At 47.6% G+C, this 12,141-nt stretch overlaps 1 protein-coding gene across 1 annotated transcript; it reads left to right on the top strand.

Moving 5' to 3' along the window:
* The first annotated feature begins 1,959 nt into the window (after positions 1-1,959).
* Positions 1,960-7,544, top strand: FASLG (Fas ligand). Its single transcript, XM_019486488.2, has 4 exons — positions 1,960-2,375; positions 2,465-2,510; positions 4,853-4,918; positions 5,130-7,544. The coding sequence occupies exons 1-4, from the start codon at positions 1,992-1,994 to the stop codon at positions 5,522-5,524; spliced, it is 891 nt and encodes a 296-aa protein (XP_019342033.2). The 5' UTR covers positions 1,960-1,991; the 3' UTR covers positions 5,525-7,544.
* Positions 7,545-12,141: the final 4,597 nt, after the last annotated feature.

Raw genomic sequence — 12,141 nt, 5'->3', positions numbered from 1 at the left:
TACCTCCTCATCCAAGTCGCTGATGAAGATGTTGAACAGTGCAGGTCCGAGGACCGAGCCCTGGGGAACCCCACTGCCCACATCCCTCCAGGTTGAAAATGCCCTGTCCACCACCACTCTCTGGGTGCGGCCCTCCAGCCAGTTAGTGACCCATTTAACTGTGTAGGTGTCGACACCACAGTCCCCTAGTTTTTTAATGAGAATGGGGTGAGGGACCGTGTCGAAGGCCTTCCTGAAATCCAGGAAGACTAGGTCCACTGCTACACCTGCATCTAAGGATTTTGTGACCTGGTCATAGAAGGCCACCAGGTTGGTCTGACAGGACCTGCCTCTAATGAACCTACGTTGGTTGCCCCTAAGCATAACCTCCCCTGCTGGCCCCTCGTGGACATGCACCAGGATAATTCTCTCAAAAAGCTTCCCCAGGATCGAGGTAAGATTAACTGGCCTATCGTTTCCTGGGTCTTCCTTCCTCCCTTTTTTGAAAATGGGAACCACACTGGCCCTTTTCCAGTCCTCTGGCACCACATCAGAGCACCATGAGCGCTCGTAAAACCATGCCAGGGGTCCCGCAATGACCTCTGCTAATTCCCTCAGCACTCTGGGGTGGAGGTCGTCAGGACCAGCTGATTTAAATACATCCAGTCCCTCCAGAAGTTTCCTGACGAGGTCCTCACTGACCCTGGGCCTAGGTGCACCTCCCCTGGGGCCTGAGGGGGTCCCGGCGGATGGGCTGATCTGGTCCGTGCTCAGGAAAATGGAGGCAAATAAATTGTTAAATAGGTTAGCCTTGTCATCTGGTGCAACAACCTCTTGAAGTACGGCGCCCAAAACTGAACGTAGTACTCCAACTGCAGCCTGACCAGTGTCACACAGAGAGGAAGCATCACCTTCATGAACCTGTTCATCATGCATCTGCTAATGCCTGATCAAGTGTGGTTAGCCTTGTTGATCTCTTCGTCACATTGATGATTCACGTTCTTCTTGGAGTTAGCTATGATTCCAAGACCCCTTTCCGCTGCTGCGCTGCTGAGAAGGCCATCCCCCAGCCTGTAAGCGTGTTGGTGGTTCTTCTTGCCCCAGTGTAGCACTTTGCACTTGTCTTTGTTGAACTGTATCCTATTTCGTTCTGCCCATTTTTCCAACCTGTCCATATCCGCCTGGATCTGTTCCCTACCCTCTGGTGTGTTACCTTTGTCCCATAATTTGGTATCATCTGTGAACTTGGACGGGATGCTCTCTATGCCCTCGTCCAAGTCACTGATGAAGACAGTGAACAGCACTGGTCCCAGGACCAAGCCTTGTGGGACTCCACTGCCCACATCTTTCCAGGTTGATACCCACCCATCCACCACCACTCTCTGGGTGTGAACCCTAAGCCAATTTGCCACCCACCTGACCCTGTAATCCTCTACATCACAGCCTGTCAGTTTATTTATGAGAACAGAATGAGATACCGTATCGAATGCCTTCTTCAAGTCCAGGTAGATGACATCTATCTTGACTCCTGCGTCTAAGCATTTTGTGACCTGGTCATAACAAGATCAAGGTTAGTCAGGCAGGATCTACCTTCAATGAACCTGTGCTGATTTCCTTTCAGCATTATATCCCCTGCGAGGCTCCCTAAGCAGTTTGTGATTAGATAGATAGATAGATAGATAGATAGATAGATAGATAGATAGATAGATAGATAGATATGTCTGTCTGTCTGTCTGTCTGTCTTATTGTGAGATCTCTCTCTCTCATTGTGAGCTATCTATAGATATCTGTATGTTACGCTGATGAAGATAATCTGACCTGCTCTGTCCCCGGACTTGGCTGGGATGCCGTGGCCGTGGCCGTGGCCGTGCGGGCGGACCCGCTGGGTGCGGAGCGCGGCTGCTCGGGCGGGGGCGGGGGGCCGGCGCTGAGGCTCCGGGGGCGGAAGCCGCGGGGTTGGTGCTGCTGCCGCCGGCGCCGCGTTGCAGAGTCTGGCGGGCGGCGGCGGGACGATGCAGGCAGGCAGAGACTGGGCGGGCTTCGGGGGGCGCCGCGCAGAGCCCCCCCGGGCCGCCCCGTCCGCGCCCTTGCCCTTGCCCTTGCCCTTGCCCCTGCACCTGCCCGCCGTGCAGCAGAACCTGAGCTACGTGCCCCGGCCCGAGCTGTGGGTGGACAGCGGTGCCCCGCCGCCGCCGGCGCCGCCCGTGCCGGCCAGGCCCCGCGCCAAGCGCAGCAGCCCCGGCGGGAGCGGGAGCGGGGGCAGGGGCGGCGGCGGCCCGTGCCCCGGCCTGGCGCTGTGGGCGCTGGCGCTGCTGGCGCTGCTGGCGCTGGCGGGAGCGGGGCTCGGCTTGTTCCAGATCGTGCAGCTGCAGAAGGAGCTGGCGGAGCTGCGGGAGGTAAGGCGGAGGGAGGGAGGCCGCCTGTGGCAGGGCTGCTGGGGCCCTGATGCTGTGGTCCCCTGCTGAGTGTCCCTCTCTCTTGGCAGGCCACCAGCCCCGGGCACCTGCCCCCAGCTGCGGAGAAGCACACAGGTGAGAGCCCCTGGGCCGGGGACGTCTGAGCCCTCCCTCGCCTGCTCTGGGGTGAGCCGTGGCCCACCGGCAGCAGGACGTCGCAATACTGTAGTCACTGGGGAGCCTCCTGCCTTCTCCTGGGCCACAGGGCAGGCTTCGCCCTGGACGCTGGGCTGCCTCGGCAAGGAGGTGCCTCCTCGCTTTGGGCAGAGGAGCAGGTGTCCCTTTGCGGGTCACAAGGGCCCGGGGACCCCAGCGCTCTTCTTCTGCGTGAAGGAAGCGTGCCCAGTGCAGACAGGCCAGGCGACCACTGATGAGAGATGGGCCCAGCCCAGGTTCCCAGACCTGAAAACCCAGGAGCAACCGAATCCTGACTTGGATGCCAGCCCCTTGTGAAGCTTGCGCTTCATTAATGAAATGTCTGGCTTCCTTATGTCTGGACCCAGAGGAATAGACTTCCACCTTCAGCTGCCTCTGTGCAAAAATGAAGCTTATTTCTTTACCTATGGGGACTTTTTACCATCTTTAATTTTCCCTGAGAGTCTCAGGAAGGGCGTGCTTGCCCAAAAACTTGCAGAAAAAAATAATTTTTTTGCAGTTCTTTAGTTGGTGTAATAAAAGGTGTTGTCTCTGAACCAAGAGGTCTAGAGTCTTACATTTCTTTTTGTCTCAGACCAACCCTGCTACAAATACAACCCTGGCTTCCTTATTACACTATAAGTGATGCATGTAAGGAGAGAGGGGTGCCTAACACTATTATTTGTCTTCCTCCTCCCTGATGGTTATTTTTTTCTTTTTCCCTTAAAGTACAACATAATTTTCTTAAGTATCTTCTGTATATGTTCCATTGGGGTAACCAAAATTGCCCCAAAGTTTCCTAAGATTTGAAGAATATGGTTTCAATGAAATTGAAAGTTACCATGGGAACATGTACATTTTCATGAAACTTCACGCCAGGAAAAAAAAAAAGCAACCCCTTTTTGGGAAGGCTCTCTTGATTCTTTGCTTCAGAATGACTTTTCATTTTTCAAATTTGATTTTTCTGTCATGAATTGCAAATTGAAAATGGATAGACAACTGAATCTAAAAACGTCTTTTAATTTTTTCTTTAATGAAACATTTTGATGCATCTGAAACAATTTGTATTCCTCAAAATATTGTTTTCTGAGACATTTTGAAATGTTTTGGTTTTGTTCTGATGCAATTTTGAAATTGGGGAATTTCCTGCAAAATGGAAATTCTGATTCCCCCACAATTCTAGTTGTAACTTAGGTTCTTTATCAGCCTTTGGGAGTGAGGACTGTCTGCTTAATTGCACATTCAGTGCCTTGAAGAAGGAGACCCTACTTTCTCCTTGGGTCTCTTGGCACAGCCATAATCTCAAAGAACAAATGCTGATCCACAAATTCTTTAGAATTAAATATTACAGGGGAAATAGTACCCACAAGTATCTGGGTCCCTATAGTGCACATTTGCTTTGGAAAGCTGTTGCCAAAACTAGCTGACATGGGGCACTTTAGTCTCAGTGCACTTTTCTTGTACTGGTCGCATGGTCAACTGACTCAGCTCTCCACTAGGGTCTAAATCAGACTACAGACTCTTCACCTAACACAGTTTTTCCAGTTACTTGGTATCTTAGGAAATTTATCTGCTTTTGCCTTACATTTTTACAGCCCCCTTAAAATTTTATGCTACCTCCCTTTGTAGCAAAGACTTAATAGTTAAGAGCTGTGTATAAGAAGTCTTCAGGTGGCCTCCCAGAGCTAGAAGTTGCAGGAGTGTTGACTGGCACCTTGAATCTGCTCATTGCAATTGGGACATTAGTCCTTGGCCATAATAAACTAATTGTAGATAATTTGTGTATTGCTGCCAGGTCATTTTTGGCTTTGGCAGCTTGGAAGAGAGTTTAGTTTATTATTATTAGTGATGTGGGCTTATACTCTGCATGGACTATGAGAGTGATTCAGTCAGAACAAAGCCCAGAAGTGCAGCTATTTGTGCAATGCTGTCCTGTAGCATATCATGGGGGCAGGGGGGAATCCTTTTTTTAACCCATCTGGTGATCAGTTGCTCTCTCAAATCACAAAGTCTTGTCCCTTCATGTATTTTTTTCTAACTTGTTCTGATCCTTCTATAGTAACAGTCCTCTCTTTAAACTTTCCAGGCTACAGTATTTACCTGAATAGTGTCCCACAGCAGATAGTCCCATAGTTACTAATGCCTGCAGGATGTCTTGCATTATCTATTCCATAGTAAATCTGTCTCTCTAATTCCATGAGGAGTGTCCCTTTCTAATGTCATTTCATTATCAGGTCCTCTTCACAGAATTTGCAGCTAACTCCTTCTTTATTTTTATGCAGGGCTTCCAAATGCAACAGAAAAGATCATGGAAAAGAAAGAGGTCAGGAAAGCAGTACACTTAACGGGTAGGTGATTGAGGGCAGAGAAGCAACATTTGCTGTGTATGAAGAAATTAAACTTCACAGCACCCACTTCTGAAGTCAGTGGGTGTAATTTCCATTTGACAGATGAAGGAGCTGAAGTTACGTGATTTGCCCAAATTACTTTCAGTGGGGACTTGAAAACCGTTAGGCATATGTATTCATCTAACAGCTTCTTGTTCATCTTTGTTTCTAGGCAAATCTGGTCAGAAAGGCCTTCCTCTGGAATGGGAGGCCATCTATGGACATGCCTTCACTTCCAGCATTCAGTATAAACAAGGAAGCCTGATGATTAATGAAACTGGCCTGTACTTTGTGTACTCCAGTGTGTTCTTCCGAGGTGAGGTCTGCAACAACCAGCCTTTGGACCATACTGTTTACAAACGAAACCCAGGTTATCCAGGGAACCAGGTTTTAATGGAGGACAGAAGGATGAATTACTGTGCGACTCAGAAAATGTGGGCCGGGAACAGCTACCTGGGGGCATTGTTCAACCTCACCAGAATGGACAGGCTGTATGTCAATGTCTCCAGAATTGCTCTGGTTCATTTTGAAGAATCAAAGACATTTTTTGGTGTATTTAAACTTTAGGGATTACTCATTGGTGTGTGGCTTTCAGCAAATACACACCAGGGACTTAAGCATTCACAGGAGCTGCGCACTAGCACAGGGTCTTACTGCAGGAGGCCCCTCAGGAAACCACCATCAGGCCTTTGGTATCGGACAGCTGAATTGACTCAAAAAAGGATTTAAACCTGATTCTTGGAACTCACCCTGAATTGTCCTACGACAACCCTAACAGAGTAGCAGGAAAAACTGCAGCACCACAAAGGCCTCCTTTAAACTCACTACTTGCTCAAGAAGAGTGCTTGCTACCTGAGAAAATGCAGATGCACTGGGCCAGATTCTGTGATAATCTGATTTGCACCATGTGTACCTACTGAAGGAGCCATTAGGCCCATGGAGAGGCTTTGTGGATGTTTCTGTTTGTGTGCAAGAGAGTATGTTGGTTGTGGGTTTGTTTTTTCTGTTTTTAGTGTGGGTGTATGTGAGTGGACAGGGTTTACATGTGTGTATGTGTGTGTGGGAGGTAGATGGAAGCGGTATGAAGTCTGGGGTCTTCTTATAATCTTCCTGGTTTGCTGAAACCCCCTCTTATTACTCATTTGTTCTCCAACTGAATTTTTTTTTTACTCAGTGCCTTAGCAGAACTTACTGACACTGGAGTTTTCTGCCCAGCACAGGCAGTGACTGTTGATTATGTAGTTATGTTATTCATGGGCATTTAGCACCTTTAACCCTTGCTCTTGCATGTGCTGCAAGTATTTCCAGGGTGCGTCTACACAAGCCACCCAGTGCAGTTGTTACTGTGCCGTTATTTAGTACTTGCATAACCAGGTACTAAATGACCATGATGACCATGCAGTAACCGGAGTTACTGCGCAGTAGCATCCCGGCACTGTTGCCCAGTGATGGTTACTACGCAGTAGCTCATAACTGCTGTGCAGTAATGTCATGTCATGGCTCATGCCTGGTGATGCTACTGCACAGTAGTAACAAGCTACTGTGCAGTAAGGGTCTTGTGTAGATATGCCTGTGGGGGGTTTAACTGTAGAAGGATTTTTAGAAAAAGAAAAGAAGAAAAAAATTCACCTCCCAAAAGTCTTTTTCTTCCTATTTGATTTGGAGAAGTTTGACTTATTTCCCAGGATCAGATTCTGTTCTTGGGCTCTTACAGGTAGTGTCTTACAGAGGAGGATATTCATAAATTACCCAGAACATTTGGTATATTGAAAACAGGCTGGAAAGAAGGGTGAACCTCCTCTCTGACTGCTGCTCTGCCATACGCAGCACTGCATCATGTACTTGGGCATATTCCAACAGTGAGAAAATGCCTTGGGGTAAATGAGGAGCAAAGCGTATTGGCTTTTGAACCCAGAAGGTCCGTTTACTTGCTGTTGGTAACACCTAAAGTCAGTAGAGAAGAAACTGGTGAGAATTTGGCCCATAAAAATCTATCACTATTGAGGGTTTTGTGCAAGTCCCAGTTCCCCTTCATCCTCCCACAGGAAAAAACTGTGCTCCAGTTCTCCAGCTTCCTCCTGTTCCTTTTCTCCCTTCCCCCTCCCCAAATCTACCTCAGCACCTTCCTTAGCTCTGGAGACTCTGGTCCTGAGCCACTTCAGACCTCAACCTTCATGGCAGGGAGCTATGTCCACTTCTGCACTTTCCTCTCCTTCCCAATTAGGTCCTCCCAGCCCTCTACAGTGCCTCCAATTTGCCCATGCCAGTACTCCAAAGGCTGCAGATACCCATTGGCTTCCTTGTACAGCCTGGTTACCTCTTGCTTCATCTTCCCCACTTCTGTGTGTCACCCACATCCCACCCCCAGCTCTGTGACTCACTCAGGAAAAAACGGGTATATGACATTTGACTCTCCTGGCACCCAGCAGTGTCCGGAGAGGGTGGAAAGTGAAAACCAGGCCTTGCCTAACATGCTGCAAAGAAACATAACTTGAGCAGAAAAGTAACTATTGATGCATTCCTTTTAATATATATTTTATATATCTATAATGTATACTATAAATAAATAATATTTTTATATGTGGAACTGACCTCTTCTCATTCAGGAGGGTGGCAACTTGGAGTTTGATAACTAAGCATTAAGTTTGCTCCTCCATAATGGTTGTAATTGAGAGATTAAATTTGAGTTTTCCTCATATTCAGGGAATGGGGGAAGCAAAGGTTTGGATCCTCCTTTTTTCCCCAAATAGTTTATTGTAAAGGTGGGATTAGCTTGGAAATCCAGATCTTTGTTCAAATTATGGCAGTCTTTTCAACTCCACAACATCAGAGTTGGATGCTGTGGATCCAGTGTTTTGGTTTGGTCCATTAGGAAAACATGGGTGAGGTATGACATATGGATAATCATGGTTTTGCAACTTAAATCGCAGTTTTGCGATTTTTGTGGAAATCATGAAAAACGGGGATCTCTGCAGCCGCCATGAAAAGTGGCATTGGCTGTAATTTCCCAGAAGATCAAAAAAACCAAAACCTTAATAAAAATAAAATGCTGGCTCCCCAGTGGGAGCCAGCAGTCCTTGCTGCTGCTGCTGCGACCCAGCCATGCAGCCCGCCCCGGAGGAGAAGGCACTAGCTAATGGGGTGGCACGAAGGGCAGCTGCCCCTTGTGCCTCTCTGTCAATTGGCACCAAAGGATGGGGCTGCATGAAGGGCAGCCCCCAGTCAAGGTGGAGGCTGCCTCATGCCTTTCAGCCAATCAGCACTCGGGGGCAGGGCCACCATGAAATGATGGCGAAATTGGCTCTTCAGGCTGGGACCAAGCTGCAAAAATTGCTCTCTCTCACTACGAGTTAGGCAGATGCCTGTATTTGGATTGTGATCCCTAGAAATGTGAGGAGTTTGGATCCAGGGATTTGGTTCAGTCTTGGCAGTTGTAAGTGTTTAGGTGACCAGGACAAGGGGCATGAAGGTGGGAACAGAATTTCGATAATTGTGGGGGAAGGGGAGGCACATAGGGCTGCTGTGTGAATCGGGCACAAAGACTGGCAAGCGACTGAGGAGCAGCACTCAGGGTAGCTGGCAGAGGATGTTTTAGTAGGGGGCTCATCTCACGGTGCATCTTGAATTAGGAAGGGAAGGGAAGTGGATGAAATTAAGGAAGAAAATAGGCTAAAAGCTCCAAAATATAAGTGCTCACGTCTGACTTTTAAACACCGTGAGATATGGTAGTGGAGAGGATTTCTGTGGCTTAGTAATTTAGGGCACTGGCTTTAAGGATCAGGAGACTTGGCTTCTGTTTCCAGCTTTGCCATTAACCTGTGGCATGTTGCTGGCCCAGTCATGTTCTTACTCTGTGCTTTTCCTTCTCCCCTACCTCCTTATCTCTCTTGATTATGGGCTTTTTTGGGTAGGGAATGTCTCTTACTTAACATACTGCACTTAGCATAGTGGGGCTAGCTGTGATCTCACTTGGGGACTCCAAATGCTGCTATAATATTGCTAATTATACATAGGACCCCAATGGACCCCATGCAGGAACATCCCTTCCAAGCGGAGGCTTGTTTCCTTTCATTCTCTTTTCTCTTTCCTAGTCTGAAGTCAGTTTAACAATTCTGATCTCAGTGTCAGCACTTGCATTGTTCTCCCAAAGTTACTATTATTGATTAAAAGTGTGTGTGTACAGGGCTTCCTTTGAATTTCTATGCCTTCCAGACATGCACAGCAGAGAGCAGCAGTTCCCACACTGTAGGTCAAGGGACACTGGTGATGGTCACTTGGTGTTGGCATGGTGTTGGCTTCTTCTCTTACGATCATAGGAAATAGGGCTGGAAGGGACCCCATGAGGTCATCAAGTCTCAGCCCCCTGCTCAAGGCAGGATCATCCCTGATGAAACCATCCCAGTCAAATGTCTGTCTCAGTGATTCTTGACAATGTCCAGACAGAGAGTCCACAAGATCTCTAATTAGTTTGGTCCAATGCTTAACTACTTTCATAGTCAGTAAATTCTTCCTAATCTCCAATCTAAATTTCTTCTCCTGCAGGTTGAGGCTACTGTTTCTAGTCCTGTCTCCTATGGCCACAGAGAATACTCATCTCTATCCTTTATCACCCCTAGGATATTTGAAGCCTGTTATCAACACCCTTCTCCCTAGGTCTTCTCTTCTTCAGACTAAATAGTCCTAGGTCTTTCACCCTTTCTTCCTAAATCATGTTTTTGCCCTCTGATCATTTTTGTCTCTTTCTGCTGAACTGTTGCTAATCTGTCCCTGTCTTTTGTGCAGTGTAAGCCTCAAAACTGGACACAGAACTCTAGGTGAGTCCTCACCAGTGCATAATAGAGTGGAAGAATCACATGCCTTGATTTGCAAGTGACACTCCTGTTAATATAACCCCATATGCTTTTGGCTTTGTCTACATCAGATCTGTTCAATTGGCAGACTGGGGGGGAGGGGGAGTGCGTTAACATGTGGCCCCTGAGCTCTCAACCAGCTACTGCCAACCCTATTGCTTTGGCTGCAGCAGCATCCAAGGTCTTTGGGTATCTCCCTTCCTCACCTGGATGGGATAGTGTGGCTTGGCAAAGCCTGTGGTGCTAAGGGAGCCAGCAGCTCAGAGATTCTTTGGCACGGTGCCACAGGATGAGCCCTCAGGTTGCTGAAGGTGAAACAAGGTGCTGTGCTGTGCTGTGCTGTGCTGTGCTGTGCTGTGCAGGGGAGTGGCTGTTTGCACACACAGTGCATTGGGGTGCAGGAGTGCCCTCTGTGCAGTGCAGCAGGGTGGGGAACATCTGCTTGTGTAAACAGTGCAGTAAGGGGAGCACCCACCCACACATGCATGCACAGGGTGTACAGCTTGGAAGGCCCATGGCCCCCGCTAGTGCTGCCCCTCTGTTGTGCAATGCCTGTGGGGCATGTAGCCCCCAGTCACTTTGAAGTTGGACAGCCCTGGTCTACATCCTATTAAGAGAAAGCTTAAAATATACTAAGGATTTTTCTAATACCACATATCCATGTGAACAGTAAGATTCCTGTAGGGCTATCAATCTTGCCTGGAGAGTACCACAGTACATGGAGTCCATTTTGCACAAGGTTTAAGATCCTCTAGCTTAGTCAACAACAGACAGACCCCTTGTAAAGAATAATCTCTTTTGTCATAGTGGAATCTGTTATGCGGTTTGCCCTTTGCTTGATTCTAGGAAATGCACTTCTTTGAAAACTAAAGTGGACAGGTTAGTATATGCAGCAGATCAAGTGTGGTCTGAGAGAGGTATAGCTCTTATCTGCTGTAGCAGCTCATGCTTACAATGGGAGGGTGATCTTAGTGTGGGTGAACTAGCTTGCTGCTTGGTACCCAGCCAAACCTCCAATGGACTGAAAGTTGTTACCACTTGTTGGCTGCTTAGTGATTTCTTGTGAGTTGATGACATTCGCTTTGTTCCCAGGGGGCAAGTGTCCATATGATAAAACACCCATATGCCCCACCACTGCAAGCCTCCTGGCTGTTTCAGCCATGGAGACCATTCCTTTTCACATCCCTAAAGAAATGCATACTGTCAAGATGCTGTTTTCCAGCACCATATTCATGCAAACCTGTAACATAACTAAATACATGAACATTAACATTCACACAGTACCTCTCATCCCAGAGTTGCCCGAAGCTTTTTACAAACTTCTACACATTTAGCAAGCAGTTCACCCAAACCTTTTAAATGCAGTCAGCTCTAGTAGGATAGGTCAAAGGTCTGTCAAAGTGGCCCATCAAGATAGCCTGGTGAAGGCACACACATTTCTGCAAGCAGCAGGCCTGCACCAAAAAAGTGACATGGTTAGCATTGGGTCTGGCTGCCTTTGACTTCCTAACCAGAACAGCCAAGTGCCTAACTATGGTGGGGTGACTTGAGGGTGGTCTTCACTACCAGCCTGGAATGCAGCTGAAACTTGCATCCCTGGATCTGCAGTGAGAAGCTTACCTGCTCTGTCACAGTACCCCTGGTGCAAGGGTGTGGCTGTTGCTATCAGCATATAACAGTGATGCACACCAGTTTTAGAGAGGATGTGAAGGAAACCAAATTCCAAGGGGGTATAGAGACCATGAGATTCCAGCTTATGACCAGGTACCAGAACCAAACTTCCTACACTTACAAGATGTGCTGTGAGAGGCTGCTCTGATGCATTGTAATTATTTTTAAATTGCTGTGTAATGCTGTGTAATCACAGCACATTGGAGCAGACTCAATTAATCGAGTCTGCTGTAGTGTGATAATTACCACACTTCTGAAGGCTCCAGTGTCTCAAAATGGTGGTGGGGGCACTTTAATTAAAGCTTGTTTTATGAGCTGTAGTTAAAGTGCGCCCACTGCCATTTTTTAAGTGCAGGTACACTGATACTCAAGATGCTGCAAGCACTTTAATTAGAGTGGCTCTTGGAGCCACTCTAATAAAAGCATCCCCCCCTCACCCCAACTCCCGTAGTAGGTGTATAAATGGCCATTATGTTTGTCCCCAGCAGTGTAATGCTAAGTAATGTTATGCTTGGTACTGACTCAGAGAAGAATTGTTCCTTGTTGAATCACTGGTATGATTTTTTTCAGGACCTGGGGTTTTCCCATTGAGATCTCTGCCTCAAATACAGTACTAACTAGGGCAAAACCCCTGCTCAGGGGTTCCTTTAAAAGGTTCAGAGA

The sequence above is a fragment of the Alligator mississippiensis genome, chromosome 5 (genome assembly GCF_030867095.1).
Source record: "Alligator mississippiensis isolate rAllMis1 chromosome 5, rAllMis1, whole genome shotgun sequence".
Lineage (NCBI taxonomy): Eukaryota > Metazoa > Chordata > Crocodylia > Alligatoridae > Alligator > Alligator mississippiensis.
Note: the sequence above shows the minus strand (reverse complement) of the source record. Positions and strands in the feature narration are given on the sequence as shown.

Bases quoted from the DNA above. Each gene is read 5' to 3' on its own strand.
- FASLG (XM_019486488.2), top strand. From the start codon at position 1,992: ATGCAGGCAGGCAGAGACTGGGCGGGCTTCGGGGGGCGCCGCGCAGAG. The intron at 2,511-4,852 runs GTGAGAGCCCCT...ATTTTTATGCAG, and splicing joins AGCTGCGGAGAAGCACACAG to GGCTTCCAAATGCAACAGAA. The intron at 4,919-5,129 runs GTAGGTGATTGA...CTTTGTTTCTAG, and splicing joins GAAAGCAGTACACTTAACGG to GCAAATCTGGTCAGAAAGGC.